The following is a 20,588-nucleotide window of genomic DNA, read 5'->3' as shown; positions in this document are numbered from 1 at the left end:
TTTGTCATCTGACTTAGACAGCTGCCTAATTACCTTCACTATTTCTTGATCCTTTCCCTGCAAAGCTTTGAAATCTGGAACGTCTATGCTATTCTTCTGTGCTAAGTTGTTCCTTTGCTGTGCCTACTGGGACCAGATCTGGGCTTGCTATGGGATCTGTTTTCTTGAGTTCTTCCCATAGAATCCCGCTACAAGCTCCTTTGTTAGCCAAGAACTCGGCATGATGGTTTTCCTGAGCATATGGTTAAAGTTTGCTATGGGCTTGCGGGACTTTCTGGACCATGGATCGCTTTTCTGGAGTGGACACTTGTATAGCTAATTTGCCAGTAAACTGCAAAAGTGAAGCATATTTGAGTGGAGCCAGGTCTGAGGATGTAACTGCATAAGCATCCCATACTGGTAAAAATTCTGTGAGTGAGTTACACACCCAAGCTGAATCTGACAAAATGATAGTAGGTGGCACTCAAGTAAATGGATGATAACGTGAACGAATTGGCTACATGTTACAATTCCATTTTTGAAACGGGTGACATTTGTTTAGAAGATATTAAATCAAGCTGTAACTGAGTGTTAAGTGTTGGTTAATTTCCTTCTGTGATAGCAGTAAGTGGGGTACATTTTAAAGGAAATATTTTTCTGCAGTGAGTCGGAGCAGACAGTGGATTGGCTGAGGAACTTTGAATGTCTTTGATTAGACAGACACTAGATAGTTTAAGCCTAATATTTTACCTACCTTCAAATTGTTCCTGTCTGATGGCAGTCTGCCCCAATGATAAATATTTAGGCATTTATAGAATAGTCCCCTCAAACACTGGTAGATTCAAACCAACAATGCCTGTTAGTAGTTCTGGGCAATATTGTGCTGACTCTGTGCCAGCAGTTCACTGTAAAACTCTCTTCCCAAAGCTGGGCTACCATAAGTAGCCAATGCACAAACAGCTGCTACTGTGATGTTCATTTTAGTTCTGTTGAAAGTCCAATGCTTGCCTAGTTGGGGCAGGGGTGAAAAGGGGGGAATGACTAGACTGGAAAACCTTCGTTAAGCACTTTGGTGGGGCTTAGGGTCTTGTGCTTGCCCTCTGTTGGAGTGAATTTCACCCCGTGTTAGGATCTGATCCTATTGCCATTGAAGTTGGTGGGAGACTTTTCCTGGACTTTAATGAGAGTTCGATTGACTCTTTAGCTAGGGAATAGAATAGAAGATAAGAAAGCACTACCAACAGCTGAGAGTTAAAAACAGTACTGTTTAATAGCTCCTGTTGAAAATAAGATCTTACAACATACATTTTGAAATGTTAATAAGCTTCTTTAGATAATCTGAATCATAAATGATGGGCAGAAAGAAAAATTATGAAACTGTACGTTATTGTGAAACTTACGTTTTGATCTTGTGCTTTTTCCTTTTTTTCATGTTCCATAACTGTTGCAATTAGTAACTTTTTTTAAATGGATTGAGTAATTATGAAATGATAGTTAAAGCCACAGAGAAATCATTTGCTAAATGTAAAGTTTCAGAGAAATGCGTTTGCTTAACATTAAAGCATGGAAGTGAAGGACAAATCTTAGCACAGCTTTGGATGATGGAATTGTGAGTTGTCATCACGTAACCATTGGTCACTAAAGAGCTTTATGGTCAAAAATGCCAAAATGTATTCCCTTTCTGTTATGGCCTTTCAAATTTGCCTGAAGAATAAAATATATGATTTTTCTCAGTCACTTGGTTTACTTGAAATGTCAAATGCAAGATTGATTTCTCACAAGTAAGTTTCATGGGAATTTAAAGAACAGGTGAGTCCTTAGAATAGCCAGGCATTCTGAACAGATTATAAAGGAGTCTTAATAAATGTATGTCTCTGATTCTTCTTTTTCGTTCTATAGCAACACGTTTTAATCTTGAGACTGAGTGGAAGAACAACTACCCCCGGTTGCGAGAGCTTGACCGGGTAAATTCCATTACACGTTTACTTGATATGTTAGAAAATGTTTATTAAGATTATGGGTTAGAAATTATGAGTCTTATTCTCATTTGTACTGTGGCTCCTTTGCTGCACTCTGGCATTGTAAAGGGACCTTAAAGATGGCATAATTGACATTTACATCACTTTTAAGGCCTCTTTCAGCTACCAGAACTGTGTAAATGAGAACCAGGCCTTATGTGATATGAAATCAGTCACTTCAAAAATTCAGTCATTTGAGTTTCACAAAACATAAGTCTCAGTTTTCAAATAGCTGCAGTGCCGTTAAAATCCTATAATCGCTACAGAGTTGCTCTACTCGTCAAAATAACAAGGAACGATGTTGCTTTGTAATCATGTAGATTATTGTTCTGTCAACTCTTCCTGTCTTCCCTGTCCTTGTAGGAAGACAGGATATTGATATAATGATCTTTTTCTTTGAGTTCTTTGTAAAAGTTCTTGGATATTTTAATACCCAGCTTGCTCACAGGAATGGAGCAGCTGTGCAGAAGAGCATAGCATGATACACTAGGATAGCATGGTACAAGCGTAAACGCTGGCCAGAACACAACTGGAAGGTTTCGTTTTAGGTTTACAAGCCATGAAAAAGTATTCCCTTGCCTTGCATAGAAAGTTACAGTCCAGGCATATTCAAGATAAAGTCATCATCACAGAGTCTTCACTGACTTTCATGCTTATCTTTTGCATAGAATGAACTGTTCGAAAAAGCGAAGAATGAAATCCTTGATGAGGTTATAAGTTTGAGCCAGGTCACACCAAAGCACTGGTACAGTAACTATTTAGTTTCAAATTTATGCTACATGTTCCTCTTCCAAAAACAGATGAGGGTTTTTTTGTTTATCTTACAGATTTTTGTTTAGATTTAAAATAAAAAAGGATAATTATTGCCTAACCTTCTGATTGAGTGATTTCCTTTGTCCACCTTTCCACCATAACATGTTTCTTATTCTAGATCACCAAACTTGCTTGTAGTCCCTGGTCAATATAGTACATTTTTCTGCCACCTCAGGAAGAATTGATATAACACACACTCGACAGTTCCAGGAGTGAACATGAACATGCAAAGCAAGGATGCTTTTAAACTTTGATAATGACTCAACAATTGGTCATGTTCTCATTAAAGATGAATTTTTGTAATCCCTTAATCTTCCTGGTTTGGGTTACCACCATATATGCTGAGATAACACGTGTGTGTGTGCGCATATGCGCAACCTTGACAATATTAAGTTCTGTATCTTCTTTGAGAATCAGAGATTTGAGCGTTGAAAGACGAGATACTTCTAAGCCCTAAAGTTGGCTTAACGGTCCCTGTGACAGAGTGCTAGGTATGAAACCCTGAGTCAGCACTCCGTTCACAGCAGCTCCAATCAGGCATAGCAGATTGGAGTTGCTGCGAACAGAGTGCTGACTCAGGGTTTCATACCTAGCACTCTGTTCACAGTCCCTTTGAGGATTCCTTCTACACAGAGGACTCCTTGGCTAGCATAGAGTCACTGTGCTACATTCTATCCATGTCCTGTCCCAGTAAGACTGGTGTAGCCAGGTGAAAAAGAGCATATCCCAAACATTCGTACATTCTAGCTTCAGCCACTTTTGCACCTTTTACCTCTTGAACTGCAGCTTGGTCACAGTTTAGAATCTGGGCCAATGCTAAGATTCCAGTTCATTAAAGAAAACAATTCCCTTAAAACACATCTAGGCCCATGAATGTTTTCTGTGCAGAAGATTTTTCTGAGTTCATATTCTGGCCTGCAGTTTCAGAGTTCAGTGCATTCCTTGGGTAATCTAACCCATCACTTAGCTCCTCTGTTTGACCCAGTGTGTGTGCACTATAGATGATAGGGAAACTTGAAACCTGGGCCATAAAAATATCCTTGTGTGAGCCATTGAGTTCAGAATGATATGCATCAAGCGATCAGTGCATCTGACGTGATAGTGACAAGTTGCTGAGGACTCCACGTTTTTCTGTCATACATTAAAAATTTCTATTATGTCCTGGGTAGGGTTGATTTGTTGATCTGATGAAACTGGCATGACAATAAGGAAGATCTTGAGATTGCATTTGCTCATAGTCACAAGATCCTGCCCCACTCCGTGGCTTATCGTAAGGAACAAACGCCAGACCTGGTGGTTCCAGCACGGGCCTAAGCAAAAGTATCATGCAATATCATCACTCTCAGTAGTGGTAGTGGTGTTGTTCAAATAAATGAGGTTGTGTGAATGATGAAGCAATTACCTTGTTTTGAACAAAAGCTTTTAAGGAAACCAACATTTTTGCCAGAGGCAATAATAATTTTTATTTACTGATGGTAAATTTTCCAGAATTCTTTCCTGGTTCTTAAATACTTGTTCTTTTTAGGTTCCTATGAATAGTTTTATAAGCTTTGAAAACCTATTTAAAAGCCTTTTCCAGCTTTAAAGAATTGAGTGACTTCAGCCCCGTCTATATTGACTTGGCAGGCAGACAGTTTTGAAGTTACCACAGCTTGGGGAGAATAGGGATATTTAATAACAGTGAAGCAAAGATTTGACTTGTCATTATGCTAGTGAGATGGAAGGAGCTGAAGTGACACTTCTGAGAAGTTCCTCAGTCATTCCTCCTGAGTCGGCATGTCAGCTGGCCATGAGACTGCTGTGTCCTGAATATTTTAATGACAACTCTGCCCTCTTTAGCTCATATAATGTTAAATCTTCCAAAACATTTTAATACGGTATCATTGTAGCTGTGTTGGTTCGAAGATATTAGAGAGAAAAGGTCAGTGAGGAGCTGAATATGAGCTCTGAGTACACTTGAAAGTTTGTCCTTCTCATCAGCAGAAGTTGATCCAATAAAACATATTACCTCACCCACCGTGTCTCTCTGAAATGTTTTAAAACCATATTTTAAAAAAATTAATTTGGGGGTTGAATCATCACTAATAAAGCCTATATTTTATTTGATTGTATATTAACGTCTGTACTGCAACACAAATAGGAGAAATGGTTGTTAGCTCCATAGCGACATGAGAAGCTAATTTGACAGGTGAACTTTGACATATACTCATGATGAGATGGACTTGTAGGTTGGAATTCTCAGCTAGTTTCATCAGTCAACAAGCCTATGAATTATGCGTAAAAATTCCAGATACCATCTTTGTTCATTCAGCAGAATGAAAGTAGGGAGAAGTTCATGGTTTGGGGGTTGGTGTTAGGAATAATGAAAGTACAAGAAGGCATCTGTTTTGTCAGTCTGTTAAAGTACTGGCCATATGGATTAGAACTCTACGGACTGGAAGTTATCACATGTTATACCTTTCAATTTAGGGAGGAGATTCTTCAGAAAACATTGTGGGAAAGAGTATCTACTCATGTGATTGAGAACATCTACCTGCCAGCAGCACAAGCTACGAATTCAGGGACATTTAACACCACTGTGGACATCAAGCTGAAGCAGTGGACTGACAAACAACTGCCTAATAAAGCAGTAGAGGTTAGAACTTAATTAGCTGAATGCATTTTAGTTTTATAAATAAAAATATCTCCTTGCTTTCATATTTACAGCTCTTTATTTTTCTGTTGGAAGCCTGTTAAAAGGTTAGGAGTTATAAGTAAATGACAGTAGAGGAGCAGTTCTTCCGATTCCGGATGTCCATGCTCCTGACCATTGCAGCCAGTCACTGGAGATTGGCGAGCTATTGTCTTCCAGGGGTGTGCGCCACAAAAACCACTGGCAGTGTTATTTGGCCGTCTCACTAAATGTTTTCCAATAAAAATCGCTCTTAAGTGGCAAAAAGCTAGAAGCTAACTATGTCCATATTTCCCCTCCTCCCAGCAGAAGAATTCCCCTTTGTGTTCATCTGTTGTTGCTGCTCAGTGAGCAAAGTTTAGTGTTAATTTCTTTTATATGTGAGCCACAAAAGCAAATCACTGAATTCTAATATCTTCCGTTTCTTGGTGAGTGAGTATTGCTGTCTGCATATTTGTAAGATTATGTTAGTGACTGTAATACATACAGCTGTTCAAAGTAATGGACTGCTTCAGAAGGTAACTTTCTCTTGTTAAAAGAAAAGGAGTACTTGTGGCACCTTAGAGACTAACCAATTTATTTGAGCATAAGCTTTTGTGAGCTACAGCTCACTTTCACTCACTTTCTTTTTGCGAATACAGACTAACACGGCTGTTACTCTGAAACCTTTCTCTTGTTAATTTTCTAGGTAGCATGGGAGACTCTGCAGGAAGAATTTTCTCACTTCATGACAGAAAAGAAAGGAAAAGAGCATGATGACATCTTTGATAAACTGAAACAAGCTGTCAAAGAAGAAAGTATTAAACGACACAAGTGGAATGAGAGAGCAGAAGACAGCCTGGTACAGAGTGGTATTTGTTCTTGTGGCTGCCAAACAAGTTGCCTTTGAAATCATTTGATTTAAGATGAATGTTCATTTTGCTTGCATTTTTTTTGTTAAATCCCTAATAGTGTTAGAAGAAGTCCTAGGAAATGTATCAATCTCTGCTTTTGAATGTCATGATCTGAATCAGTGGTTCTTTGGTTTATTATTTTATTTAATTTAATTTTATTTTATTCTTTATTACCTTTCGTGGACCAGCTTACCTTCCCAGTACCCAATAATCTCACTGTTTGGTTCTCAGAGGTTTTTTCTTTGCCCATGGACCACAGCCTGAAAATCACATCCACAAATAAAATGAATTGATAATATAAAGCCTAGAAATGTAATAAAGTCATAGCATTTACCTGTGCCTCTGGTAGGCTGGTTCCATGCTCCAGTGGGATTCCTTGTTGACATTCTTGACATTGTATGCAGTGTTGTAGCCATGTTGGTCCCAGGATACTAGAGAGACAAGGTGGATCAGGTAATATCTTTTATTGGACCAACTTCTGATGGTGAGAGAGACAAGCTGATCCGTGGGTTTCTTGTATATAGTTGTCTGATCAGCCTCAATAATGCAACCCTACAGACAACTAATAAGAAACCCACAGATCTCCACACCTACGTTCACAAAAAACAACAAGCAGTCCTTGTGGCACCACCACAGGGACTAACAAATTTATATGGGCATAAGCTTTTGTGGGCTAAAACCCACTTCATCAGATGCCACCTTGATTGCATTGGCCTTGTTAGCACTACAAAAGTAATTTTCCCTCTCTTGATATTCACCCCTTCTTGTCAACTGTTGAAAATAGGCCACTTTCACCTTAATTGAATTGGCCTTATTAGCACTGACCCCATCCCCCCTTGGTAAGGCAACTCCCATCTTTTCATGTGCTGTGTATATATATACTGCTTACTGTATTTTTCACTCCAGGCATCTGATGAAGTGGGTTTTAGCCCACGAAAGCTTATGCCCATATAAATTTTTTAGTCCCTATGGTGCCACAAGGACTCCTCATTGTTTTTGCTGATACAGACTATCACGGCTACCACTCTGAAACCTGACACCTACTTTCATAGATACAGTAACCACTTCAAACACAGCAAGAAATTGGTTATCTATAGCCAGGCACCCAGATATCACAGAAGATGCTCAGAGGAGAAAGTCTGGCATATACACCTTAACTCACTCAAAACTACCTTTACCAAACAAGGACACTTCACCAGAGAAGTAGATCACATCATGGAATGGTCCACTCAGATACCCTGAGAGAACCTGCTTCAATACAGAAATAAAACACCCTCTAACCTCACACCTGTAGTTGTCCCCAACCACCCCTCACTGGAACCCATACAGGGTATCATCAAACAACTACAACCCATACTCGATTGGGATCCCATCCTGAAAGAAATCTTTCTTGAACCTCCTCTTCTGGCCTTCAAACAACTCCCCGGCCTCTCCAAGCTCATCATCAGAAGCAAGCTCCCCACAGACTAGGACACACCAATTCAAAGTGGCAGCAAACCCTGCCAGAACAACAGATGCAAAACCTACAGACATGTTTCCACTGCTACAATGATCAACACCCCCCTCAACACACCTTTCAAGATCCATGGATCCTACACATGCCTATTACAGCATGTGGGGTACCTCATCCAGTGCACTCAATGCCCCAATAAACTCTATGGGCAAAATCAGACAATCACTGTGTTCTTGAATGAACTCACACAGAAAAATGATAAAATACAAAAATGCCCCATCACCCATGGGTGAACACTTTTCACAAAGCGATCACTCTATCAGTCCTCATCCTCAAGGGAAACCTGCACAACGTTTTCAAAAGACAAGCCTGGAAGCTTAAATTAATTACTTTGCTAGATGCCAGAAATCATGGACTGAATAGAGGCACTGGAGTTATGGCCTATTACAACAATTTATATTTATAACCCCTCCTCACCCAGTTCCTTTCCCCCCATGACTGGGCGGGTGTTAACAGTCCACTTCACCTTAAATGGTCCCTTGAAATAGGTCTTAACAACTTATGCGAAACAATCTGTTCCACTTTGTATTTCTTAGAATCATAGAATATCAGGGTTGGAAGGGACCTCAGGAGGTCATCTAGTCCAACCCCCTGCTCAAAGCAGGATCAATCCCCAACTAAATCATCCCAGCCAGGGCTTTGTCAAGCCTGACCTTAAAAATATGTAAGGAAGGAGATTCTACCACCTCCCTAGATAATGCATTCCAGTGTTTACCTGTGACGCTCCCAGTATGTTTTCCAGACCTGAAGGAGAGCTCTGTGTGGCGTGAAAGCTTGTCTCTCTCTCCAACAGAAGTTGATCCTCACCCATCTTGTCTTTCTACTACTTGATATTCCACATATTTGCCTCCTGTCAGCAAGACACAGCAACATAAAGGGCTGAATTTCATGGCAAAACATTATTAGGTGATGTGTAGAAAGTTTCCCTTACTGGAGTAACACACAGAGTAAGTGCTGTGTCCATAGAGATAGTCTAAATAGCATAAACTGCTAAAACTGAGCTATTTTCAAAAAATCACTTTGAGTGGGGCATATTTTCATTATACGAAACAGTGTTCTAAGTTTGACTTTTTTTGTTTGCTATTTTCTGTCCTAAAGGAAGGTTCTAAATCATTAATTCATTTGGCGACTAAAAAGTTGGCCTGTATAAAATCTAAGATTTGTTTTCTGCGTTGCCAGCGAGTGATACAGCACAATACTTTAGAAGATCGGTCAATATCTGATAAACAGCAATGGGATGCAGCTATTCACTTCATGGAGGATACTCTCCAGAGTCGCCTCAAGGACAGTGAGTGCTCACATTTCATATTCTATGATAGGAAAAAGTTTTCTGTGCAGTGATGTATGTGTATGTAATCTCAATTACATTCTGTGTGTAGTACATTTCAGACTCCTCACTGCTGCTATAGTCCTAGCCCAGTTAGTTAAAAAGTTTGATGAAAGGTATGTCTAAATCCCCTTGACTGCTTTGAAAATTTCAATAATTTAAAAAGTGAATGTGAAAACTTCCTTATTATTAAATTGTTTTGAGGGTTCCATAAAAGAGGAGTTAGAAGTCTACTCTTTGATCATACTTAAGGTTTTGGTTCAATAGACGTCTTTCCTAGTAACATGTATTTTACTGAGTTATATCTAATATCTTGTTTCCTTTTCTAGCTGAATCGGTTATTGAAGACATGGTAGGCCCAGACTGGAAAAAAAGATGGCTGTACTGGCTAGGCCGCACTAAAGAACAGGTAAAAGCAAACAGAAATATTGGATGTCTTGCAGCTGCATAGTCTTGTGGTGAGCATGGTGATTATTAATGACTAGATTTTAAAATTATGGACCTGTGCACTCTATTGCTATTGCACATGCCAAGCGGGTAATTGTGTATACAGTTTGCAGTTTCCCAGGGATCATTTCTAAGCTTTGTAACTGTTAGCCCAAAGGAAATTATTTCTTTTGGAGACCTGGCAGGTGCATAATATAAGAGATTGTAAACTTGTTTCCTTTCTACTTCATTGGAATGATGTCTTTTACTGTTCAGTCATTAAACTGAATGTTTGTAGTAATGAGGAAAGTTCTTCTCTTGGTAGATAAACCAATATGTAAGCAGGATGTTAATTAATTTAGCCTTTTGAATCACACAGTGCAGTATCCCACCATGGCTAAATGGCATCGTTTCAGTAATGAACTACAGTATTATAGCTGGCATGTTATGGATAGCTTTAGTTAATGTCACCTGAGCATTTCTATTCTAGCCCAGTCTTCCAAGTTATGAGCAAGTGAGAAAGTTTCTCCCAATGAATTTAATGTGTCTGTTGGGTCTCTGCCCAAAAGGGAGTTATTTTTAGAATATCTGTATACAGTTGAACCTCAAAGTTACGAACACCAGAGTTCTGACTGGTGAACCACACACCTCGTTTAGAGCTGGAAGTACGCAATCAGGCAGCAACAGAGACCAAAAAAAAAAAAATACAGTACTGTGTTAAATGTAAACTACCAAAAAAATAAAGGGAAAGCATCATTTTTCTTCTGCGTAGTAAAGTTTCAAAGCTGTAGTAAGTCAATGTTCAGTTGTAAACTTTTGAAAGAACAACCATAATGTTTTGTTCAGCGTTATGAGCATTTCACTGTTGTGAATAGCCTCCATTCCCTGGAGCGTTCGTAACTCGGAGGTTCTACTATAGAAAGACCTAGGAGGAAGGACCATGCTATAACATAGTACAGGTAGGAGACTGAATCATGCATAATATTTAACAGCAGCAAAATCGAGATAAAGATTGAATTCTGAAGATTTCCCAAAAGGGGTAACAGAGTTAATTGATGCATTTTCTTTCTTTCTCTGGCATTCAAGATCCAGCATGATTCAAAGATAGCTGGTTCTGTGAAAAAATTTAAGGCTGAATAAAGAGAGACATGGTACTTTGTCTAAGAAGGAGATACCAGGCTATAAAGTTACAATGCAGCTAAGAGTTGATTTGAGATTAAACAGCCAAGGGTGAACAGAGAAAAAGTTGAGGGACTTGTTGAGTTGGGTGGCAGCCATGTAGAAGTGCTGGTCAAGTGATTGTGTCAGCTACGTGGAGTTTTAAATGCAGACCTTAATTAAAACCGCTATTGTCAAGCAGTCTACACTTCAGCCTTTTTGTCCATACTGAGTATGTGATATATTTATTATTACTACCTGTACTACTACAAGGGTTTTTGTAATCTGGGCTGATGGCATAGACATGGTATGGTATGCTATGCAAGTTGAGTGACATCAAGCTGGGATTCTTACCTTTGTGGCTCTTCACACGAATGGTGGTGCTGGGAAACTACTGACTCTAAATAATGTGGGACTGTCTGTGTTTGAATTTGAACCTCTTTTTTATTTGAGAATATTCGCAATGAAACAAAAAATGAACTTGAGAAGATGATCAAATGCAACGAAGACCACGCAGCTTACCTTGCAAATGATGAGGTGACAACTGTCCGAAAGAATCTTGAAGCAAAAGGGGTAGCAGTGGACCCATGTTTGGTAAGATGTAACTTTGTAGCAGAACATATGGAAGCGTTTGTATGCTCTTTCTAGCGATCATAAAAACAACTATCTAAACTGAACTTGTAATCCAGATGTTTCAGAATAAATTATTAAATGAATACTTGCATGCAATGCATACATTTTTGTAGGGCCTTATTTGTCGGCTGTCAGACAACTGTAGTACAGCACTTTTGGATTTGACAGTGGAATCAGAATCTGCTAACCAGATACATTGCTTGTGATAGAGGCCCATATTGCAGCATGTCTACCCCAAAGCGGTAGTATCCATAGAGTGTGTAGTGGAGGCAAATCTTCCACAGGGGACAGAGGAATGATTAAACCTATCCTCTGGTATTTACGAAGACGTTGTGAATTGTATTTAGTTGTATGTGTAGTTGACTTTGACTGAAGTTCATCTATTTATATCCGTGAGATGAATCAGCCAAAGAGGTTGAAGTTAACTCTATCGAAAGGGAGCATCTTTCTTCAGGGGACTGTGTCACCACGGTGAAAATCTTTTGGAAAGTGGTTTACAGTTGTAACCGTGTAAGGTCCTTAAAGTAACCAGGCCCTTCATTTCATTAAACATGCAGTTTAAAAAACTAATTATATAAGAAAATTCAAATATTGTCAGTGTTAGGTACATGGAGATTTTCTTTAGTGCTGTGTTGTTTTTGTAGTAACTTTGGCCCCAATCCTACAAAGACTTATGCACCTACTTAACTTTACTACCATGAATACTCAAGCTAAGTACATAATAATAATTAATTAATAATTAGCTTTTATACAGCATTTCTCATCAGAGAATTTCAAAGCACTTTACAAAAGGAGGTAGTAGCATTATCCCCTGTTTAAAGATGGGAGAAACGGAGGCAGAGAGGTGAAGTGACATGACTTGCCCAAGGTCACTCAGCAAGCTAGTGGCAGTCAGGAACAGAATCCATTTCTTCTGAGTCTCAGAACCGTGCTTCATCTACTAGAATGCGCTGCTCTGATAAGAAAGCAGAGTACATGGATAAGAATTTGCAGGATTGGGGTCTAAATAAACCTAATTAAGAAAAAAAGTTCTAAAGGCGTGTAGTTTCTTCATAAATCTAAGATCCACTAATATACTTCCCTGTGCCCTTTTCTGTCTAAACAGCAAGTTAACTAATGTATGGCATTCAAAGTGCTTGATCTGTTGTGCTCAAATGACAGTCTTCGCAGAGTGTGACCTGTAACTTGCATGTAACTCAGAATAACAGTATGCCATTTACAAATGTCTGCACACAATAATTTAAACTTCTGAGAGGATGCTGCAAACATTGAAGAATAGAAATGTAAACATGCTATTTGACAGAATCCTTTTTAATGTTTTCCTTGGATTCAGTTAAGATGTTGATTATATGTTGTATAGCTTTCATTAATTCACCAGCTGATAACTGCATAACAGCTAATGTATACAGGGAAAGGGATTGTGCAAATCAATTCTGCACTTTTTTCATGTGCTTAAGGTGAAATGTGATTATTAAAATACATAAAATATTAACTGGAGAATGCTTATGTAGTTTATCCATGAATTTTAACCACTTTCTTTTTAGATTAAAGACACGTGGCACCAAGTTTATAGAAGACATTTTTTGAGGACAGCTTTGAGCCACTGTAATCTGTGTCGAAGAGGCTTTTATTACTACCAAAGGCATTTTGTAGACTCTGAGGTAAATTGAGGAACACATGGATACTGCAGTTTGGGGAATGCAAACAGCCTCAATGTCTATAGAGATCTAGCCAAAAAGAAAGCAACCATTTTTAAATTAATCTGTTTCTTTATATGCTTTTAAATATTCAGTATGGTATTTTTAATCCCAGCTGGCTATGTCTGCTTTCAATGGACAAAATTCCATTAAGTGGTAATTACATAAAATGTCCACTAGATGTCAGTCATCAACTAAGCATCTCTTTACCTGACTCTAACTTTTCAGGTTTCAGAGTAGCAGCCGTGTTAGTCTGTATTCGCAGAAAGAAAAGGAGTACCTGTGGCACCTTAGAGACTAACAAATGCTCAAATAAATTTGTTAGTCTCTAAGATGCCACAAGTACTCCTTTTCTTCTAACTCTTCAGTGTGTTATGACAATTTAATGTTACGACAGCCCTCACGGACTGTTGGCGTCTTGCTGGTATCCATTATTTGCCCCCACTTCTCCCATTAATGTCTGCTTTCCTTGTTGACTTTTAGATTTCAAAGCTGTAGTAGAGGAAAAGCCTTGGTACTAAGGAGAGTGGCTTTTCTGCGAAGAGGGTGGAGCAGTAGTGTTAGAAATAAAAATAAGGGTTAATATTTGGCACAATAAAATGTGGGCCATATATAAGTAATTTTCATTTTTAATAGTCAACCACAGAGGTAGCAATCAGACCTCCTCTACTGAACCTTTTAGCATATCAGTGGAGCCTCCAGTATTTGTAAATGGAAGGTTTAGAGAGAAATGGCAGTTTTGTTCTGATGCAAACAGTGTTTTGGAAATCTGTTTTTGATCATGATAATGGACGTCATCCCTTGAGATATGGAAATGGCTCAACGTGTATCACAGATTTATACTTAAAATTATGGGATGATAAAGATGAGGAAAATGTCTGAGAGAGCCACCTTTTGTAACTTCATGTATGATTTGTATTTTAAACTGTTGGAAGTTTGATGATTGCAGCATTGCCTGCAGCAGCACAAAAGGAAGGGGTTGCTCTTTAATCAGTGTGTTGAAATAAAGGAGAAACTGCCAAAAAAGCTAAAATAAAAGAATCTCCCTATGATTAAAGGGAAAGAATCAATTAACATAGTCCGAAATCCTCCTCGTCCCTACCACAGAAGCCTCTCTACAGGACTGCTGTTGTCAGGGCTCTGTGGCACAGGATGGGGTCTCAGAGAGGAGCTTGGGAGCTGCCATCCTGTGGCACCAGGCATGCAGTCAGGAATACAGGCAGCAACCCAGCAGGAGTTCATATATCAACTCCTCCTCTGTCTTATACCCTCTTTGGTAACCCCTCTATGAAGCTGGAGCGTCCCATGGGCCTTGGGTATCTCCTTCAAGCCCTTGTGCAAGCCCCTAGCTCCCACGTGTTCTTCATAAGTTTTCGTCAGGCAGCAAGACAAAGTTTGGAGTTTGCCTGTCTCCTTCAAGCTGGTATAATACAGCCTTCAGAGCGCCATGTGCCCAGTACCAGTTTGTATGTAGTGCCTGCAGGTCACTTTCCTGTGCTGACCCTTCATGGCCCTTTCCACTGGAGAAAGGTGAACAACTGGATGCAGGGGGAGTGGGAGAAATATTTAACAAGACTGAGAGTGGCCTTTGGCATAGGCATTGTGGGTATGTTTCTTCATCATGCACAGCACATCTTTTCTATATGTCTTTGCATGAGTTAATGTGTATATGCTATAGTCAGTGTGTTCAAGAATTATGTCAGAGCAACCTCAGTTTTCTGTTCAAGGGACTACACAGTTCGTTGAGTCCCCCTGGGGGAAGGAAGGAAGGAAAAGAAGCGCTAACACCTTCCTCTACCTGTTTCAGCTCGAATGCAATGATGTGGTTCTGTTCTGGCGCATACAGCGAATGCTAGCGATTACAGCAAACACACTGAGGCAGCAGCTTACTAACACTGAAGGTGAGGCTTATAGCGACTGTCCTGTTTGCAACACAGTGCTAAGGTTAATAAGCTTCTAGTTTGTTAGAATAGAAGGCTGGCTTTGGTTTCATGTTTTGGTGGGCAACGAGAGGCCTAAGGCTACTTGTTTAACGTGTTTATTATTTCTGATGTTGGTGATGTATATATGAGGCTCTTAAAGCTGCACTGCCATCATCCTGCTGATATCACTCAACTCTTGAGCTCTCATGTTTCCTACACCGGAAGTTCCCTCGGCTTCCCAAGCATCTGGTCTAGATGAGAACTAATCGGCTAAGACTGTGCCCATGTAAAACAAAAGAGCCTGAGGAAATGGTGCAGGGAACATTAGACCCCTACACTTCAGGAACTTTTCTCAAACAGTTTGCAATGGTATTTGGTATTTCTCAAACAGTTTGCAATTGCAGTACAGTGGTTCTTAGGCTCCTGTTGGATCCCCAGATAACAGTGGTACCCAAGAGTACTTTTGTCCACCTTCACTGGTTAAAAGAGATTGAGGCTTTTTCTTCTGGGCATTTCACATACTCAGCACAATATCCTTAGGCTCCATAGGATTCTAACAGCCTTCCTTGGGGGATCCAAGTTAGAGTCCCTTATGGTTAGGTCCTGTGTATTTTAGAAACACCCTCTCTTTATGCTCCAAGCCAGCACTGGAGATCAGCTGAGCTATTGAAAATGACAGTCACTAGATTTGTCCATCTAGGGATAAAATCCCCTATGTTTAGGGATTGTTGATTTTTCAGGGCAAATGGCAGGGTTTATTTCTTTGCTCAGGCTTTCCCTGAAAGGCTGTTTGAGGGGAGCCTGTGACTCATGGCCGGAAGTTCATTATTAGTAGTTGTCATGGTATTAATTTATTAATGCGCAAATGTGAGTTTCTAGGGAAGACCAGGGTTTGTAACTGTGTCTAGATATCACGTTTCATACACTAGAAATTAAGTGCAATTAATATTTTAATACCAAATACGTAGATTTTATGAAACTTCTGGCAAGATCGTCTTAGGAAGCTGAATGCATTATTTAAATTGTCATGTGTGAACTCAGCTTGCCCATATCTCCCCACAAACTGCACAAGTCCAAAAAACCAGGAATTTTTCTTTTCTTTTTTGGAGGGGATGAAAAAAGTAGTGTTAGCAAAGAAGAAAGCACATTCCTTTGATTTTAAACATTTTCCTATCAAAGAATTCACTAGTCTTTTAACATGTATTTTTCACAGTCAGACGTTTGGAGAAGAATGTAAAGGAAGTGCTGGAAGACTTTGCTGAGGACAGTGACAAGAAGGTTAAGTTACTAACGGGCAAAAGGGTCCAGCTGGCAGAGGATCTCAGTGAGTAGCTGTTCTACTAGTATTTCACATAGGACTTAAAAGGAAATAGATCATGCAGCTGAGCCCTTTATCACATGAAATTGTGATGCCTATTTGCTGACAATACTAAACGTTAATACAGATCCTTACCCGTCTGCTAGAAGGTCTGGGTCTCACCCAAAGTGCTGACAACACCATGCAGTGCTGGAGGACTGGTGTGTTGCTGAAGTTGGCATCCTTCTGATGAAACTGTAAACCTAGATCCCATATACATGTGCCATGGGGCTGTCAGGATGGAAGTTTTAAGATCTGGCTTTTCTTATTGGGGAACAAAAGCTGCCTCTACTTTTAGGCTGCTTAATGCTTCAGATAATAATAGATTCTTGGAACCCTTTCTGAAGCACTCTACACTCTATTATTGCAGCAGACCTTTCAGATATGGTATGGGGATGGTCTTGGTGTCAGGGAAGTGTGTTTTGCTGGCCTCATGAAAATCTGCTCAGAATTGGCCTAGTTATAAACTTATGAAAATTGCCGTTGCCCATCTGTTTTTCACACAGCACAGCTTGGGTTTTTTGGCACAATACCAAAATCCTTCAACATTTCATGAGCACTGTGCTCACCGTGCCCCCGTACCTCGCCCCAGCAGCCTACAAGCAGAGCAAAACCTCCAGAAGAGAGGAAAATGTACTGTGCAAAGAAAGTCTGATCACATAATTGAAGACTGTGTCATAGTGCACATGCACAAGGGGGCCAAATTCAGGTCACAGGAAACGTTAATTCTGGCGTTTCCTAACTTCACATGCTGGACTTCGCAACTACATAACTTTCTTTTAACATAGCTTTTGTGTAAGTAGTGTAGGATATCAAGCGTGGCCTAGCGTGCTGGTCAGCGTTCCCTTAGTCATAGAATCATAGAATATCAGGGTTGGAAGGGACCTCAGGAGGTTACCTAGTCCAACCCCCTGCTCAAAGCAGGACCAATCCCCAATTAAATCATCCCAGCCAGGGCTTTCACCACCCTCCTAGTGAAAAAGTTTTTCCTAATATCCAACCTAAACCTCCCCCACTGCAACTTGAGACAATTACTCCTTGTCCTGTCATCTTCTACCACTGAGAATAGTCTAGAACCATCCTCTTTGGAACCCCCTTTCAGGTAGTTGAAAGCAGCTATTAAATCCCCCCTCATTCTTCTCTTCTGCAGGCTAAACAATCCCAGTTCCCTCTCCTCATAAGTCATGTGTTCCAGTCCCCTAATCATTTTTGTTGCCCTTCGCTGGACTCTCTCCAATTTATCCACATCCTTCTTGAAGTGTGGGGCCCAAAACTGGACACAGTACTCCAGATGAGGCCTCACCAATTTCGAATAGAGGGGAACAATCACGTCCCTCGATCTGCTCGCTATGCCCCTACTTATACATCCCAAAATGCCATTGGCCTTCTTGGCAACAAGGGCACACTGCTGACTCATATCCAGCTTCTCGTCCACTGTCACCCCTAGGTCCTTTTCCGCAGAACTGCTGCCTAGACATTCGGTCCCTAGTCTGTAGCTGTGCATTGGGTTCTTCCGTCCTAAGTGCAGGACCCTGCACTTATCCTTATTGAACCTCATCAGATTTCTTTTGGCCCAATCCTCCAATTTGTCTAGGTCTTTCTGTATCCTATCCCTCCCCTCCAGCGTATCTACCACTCCTCCCAGTTTAGTATCATCCGCAAATTTGCTGAGAGTGCAATCCACACCATCCTCCAGATCATTTATGAAGATATTGAACAAAACCGGCCCCAGGACACACCCTTGGAGCACTCCACTTGATACCGGCTGCCATCTAGACATGGAGCCATTGATCACTACCCGTTGAGCCCGACAATCTAGCCAACTTTCTACCCACATTATAGTTTATTCATCCAGCCCATACTTCTTTAACTTGCTGACAAGAATACTGTGGGAGACCGTGTCAAAAGCTTTGCTAAAGTCAAGAAACAATACATCCACTGCTTTCCCTTCATCCACAGAACCAGTAATCTCATCATAGAAGGCGTTTAGATTAGTCAGGCATGACCTTCCCTTGGTGAATCCATGCTGACTGTTCCTGATCACTTTCCTCTCATGTAAGTGCTTCAGCATTGATTCCTTGAGGACCTATTCCATGATTTTTCCGGGGACTGAGGTGAGGCTGACTGGCCTGTAGTTCCCAGGATCCTCCTTCTTCCCTTTTTTAAAGATGGGCGCTACATTAGCCTTTTTCCAGTCGTCCGGGACTTCCCCCGATCGCCATGAGTTTTCAAAGATAATGGCCAATGGCTCTTCAATCACAGCCGCCAACTCCTTTAGCACTCTCGGATGCAACGCATCCGGCCCCATGGACTTGTGCACGTCCAGCTTTTCTAAATAGTCCCTAACCACTTCTTTCTCCACAGAGGGCTGCCCACCTACTCCCCATGCTGTGTTGCCCAGCGCAGCAGTCTGGGAGCTGACCTTGTTCGTGAAGACAGAGGCAAAAAAAGCATTGAGTACATTAGCTTTTTCCACATCCTCTGTCACTAGGTTGCCTCCCTCATTCAGTAAGGGGCCCACACTTTCCTTGGTTTTCTTCTTGTTGCCAACATACCTGAAGAAACCCTTCTTGTTACTCTTAACATCTCTTGCTAGCTGCAGCTCCAGGTGCGATTTGGCCCTCCTGATATCATTCCTACATGCCCGAGCAACATTTTATACTCTTCCCTGGTCATTTGTTCAACCTTCCACTTCTTGTAAGCTTCTTTTTTATGTTTAAGATCCGCAAGGATGTCACTGTTAAGCCAAGCTGGTCGCCTGCCATATTTACTATTCTTTCTACACATCGGGATGGTTTGTCTCTGTAACCTCAATAGGGATTCTTTGAAATACAGCCAGCTCTCCTGGACTCCTTTCCCCCTCATGTTATTCTCCCAGGGGATCCTACTCATCCATTCCCTGAGGGAGTCAAAGTCTGCTTTTCTGAAGTCCAGGGTCCGCATTCTGCTGCTCTTCTTTCTTCCCTGTGTCAGGATCCTGAACTCGACCATCTCATGGTCACTGCCTCCCATGTTCCCATCCACTTTTGCTTCCCTTACTAATTCTTCCCGGTTTGTGAGCAGCAGGTCAAGAAGAGCTCTGCCCCTAGTTGGTTCCTCCAGCATTTGCACCAGGATATTGTCCCCTACCCTTTCCAAAAACTTCCTGGATTGCCTGTGCACCGCTGTAGTGCTCTCCCAGCAGATACCAGGATAATTAAAGTCACCCATGAGAACCAGTCAAGCAGTTGTCATCTCATAGATAGCTGAGCATGTAATTGCTGCTGTATTTTCCTAGTATATATACGTTGTTTTTCTTTAGCAAAAGGTTATGATAGTTGACAATGCTATATAAAAACAAATTCTTTATGCGTATTGTAAACTGTAGGGTTATAGAAGGACCTGCTGTTGACACCACCAATCTGTATGATTACATTGAGAACCTACAGTGTTGTCTTTAAATTAAAAGTGTAGGTAATTGGGAGGGAGGGGGATTCTGTAGGTGTTGCTGTAGTATTTTAGGATTACAGAGAATGAGAACTTTTATTGGATGTTGAAGTGGCCTAGTCAAGGTCTTTTTCGTCTATTTCTTTTTCTTAGCATCTGTGTGAAATAGCAGTGATCTGAAGATGCATTCTGGTTGTTGGCACCTGGCTGTCAGCACAAAGTATCCGTATTACTTCAGAAGTCCCCTGTCCGTCCTACTGTAATGTAACTCTTAAAGTGAAATGGGCTTTACCCAAGGCTTGCCCAGGTTTCAACACTTCGCCATCAAGCCGTGTAAAGAAAAACTAGAAGCTATTAGGTGTTTAAACAAAGAGTAGAGTATGAGTATAAGAAATTATCTCCTTTTTTAGCGAGGAGTCCTATTCATTTTCCGTTGTTAAATGTTGTCCTTTTAATACTCATTTTGCTACTTTAATACCTATACGTTATTTTTCTTTGCAAAAGCTTCAGATCATTGCATGATTCTCTGTTAGCACTGATTTATCCTTCAGTATTCAGTGCTGTAAAGCTGATATTATTTTTTAGAAAATAAACTATATTTATATAAAACTGTAATGCTTAGGTAGCTTGGTAAATTAATGCTGCAACAAGAAGAAAACTGAAGTGTTGAAGGTGTGATGCTGGCAAAGACTCTTGTGTATCTCATGGAATGAAGAGAAGATGACTGTTAATGTTAAAAATATTACTGGGGGGGA

At 40.4% G+C, this 20,588-nt stretch overlaps 1 protein-coding gene across 6 annotated transcripts in view; it reads left to right on the top strand.

The window, feature by feature from the left end:
- Positions 1-20,588, top strand: part of OPA1 (OPA1 mitochondrial dynamin like GTPase) — an 82,692-nt gene that overhangs the window by 38,781 nt on the left and 23,323 nt on the right. For 5 of the 6 annotated variants that reach the window (XM_048865484.2, XM_048865483.2, XM_048865488.2 and 2 more), the window contains 10 exons: positions 1,879-1,943; positions 2,666-2,742; positions 5,280-5,445; positions 6,170-6,322; positions 9,067-9,175; positions 9,544-9,623; positions 11,252-11,392; positions 12,976-13,092; positions 14,936-15,029; positions 16,264-16,374. In XM_048865484.2, coding sequence (XP_048721441.1) covers positions 1,879-1,943; positions 2,666-2,742; positions 5,280-5,445; positions 6,170-6,322; positions 9,067-9,175; positions 9,544-9,623; positions 11,252-11,392; positions 12,976-13,092; positions 14,936-15,029; positions 16,264-16,374 — 1,113 coding nt within the window. The remainder of the gene's footprint in view (positions 1-1,878; positions 1,944-2,665; positions 2,743-5,279; positions 5,446-6,169; positions 6,323-9,066; positions 9,176-9,543; positions 9,624-11,251; positions 11,393-12,975; positions 13,093-14,935; positions 15,030-16,263; positions 16,375-20,588) is intronic. The other variant, XM_048865487.2, reaches the window with a different exon arrangement.

This window comes from Caretta caretta, chromosome 9 (genome assembly GCF_965140235.1).
Source record: "Caretta caretta isolate rCarCar2 chromosome 9, rCarCar1.hap1, whole genome shotgun sequence".
NCBI lineage: Eukaryota > Metazoa > Chordata > Testudines > Cheloniidae > Caretta > Caretta caretta.
This window is presented reverse-complemented; position numbering and strand designations above follow the sequence as displayed.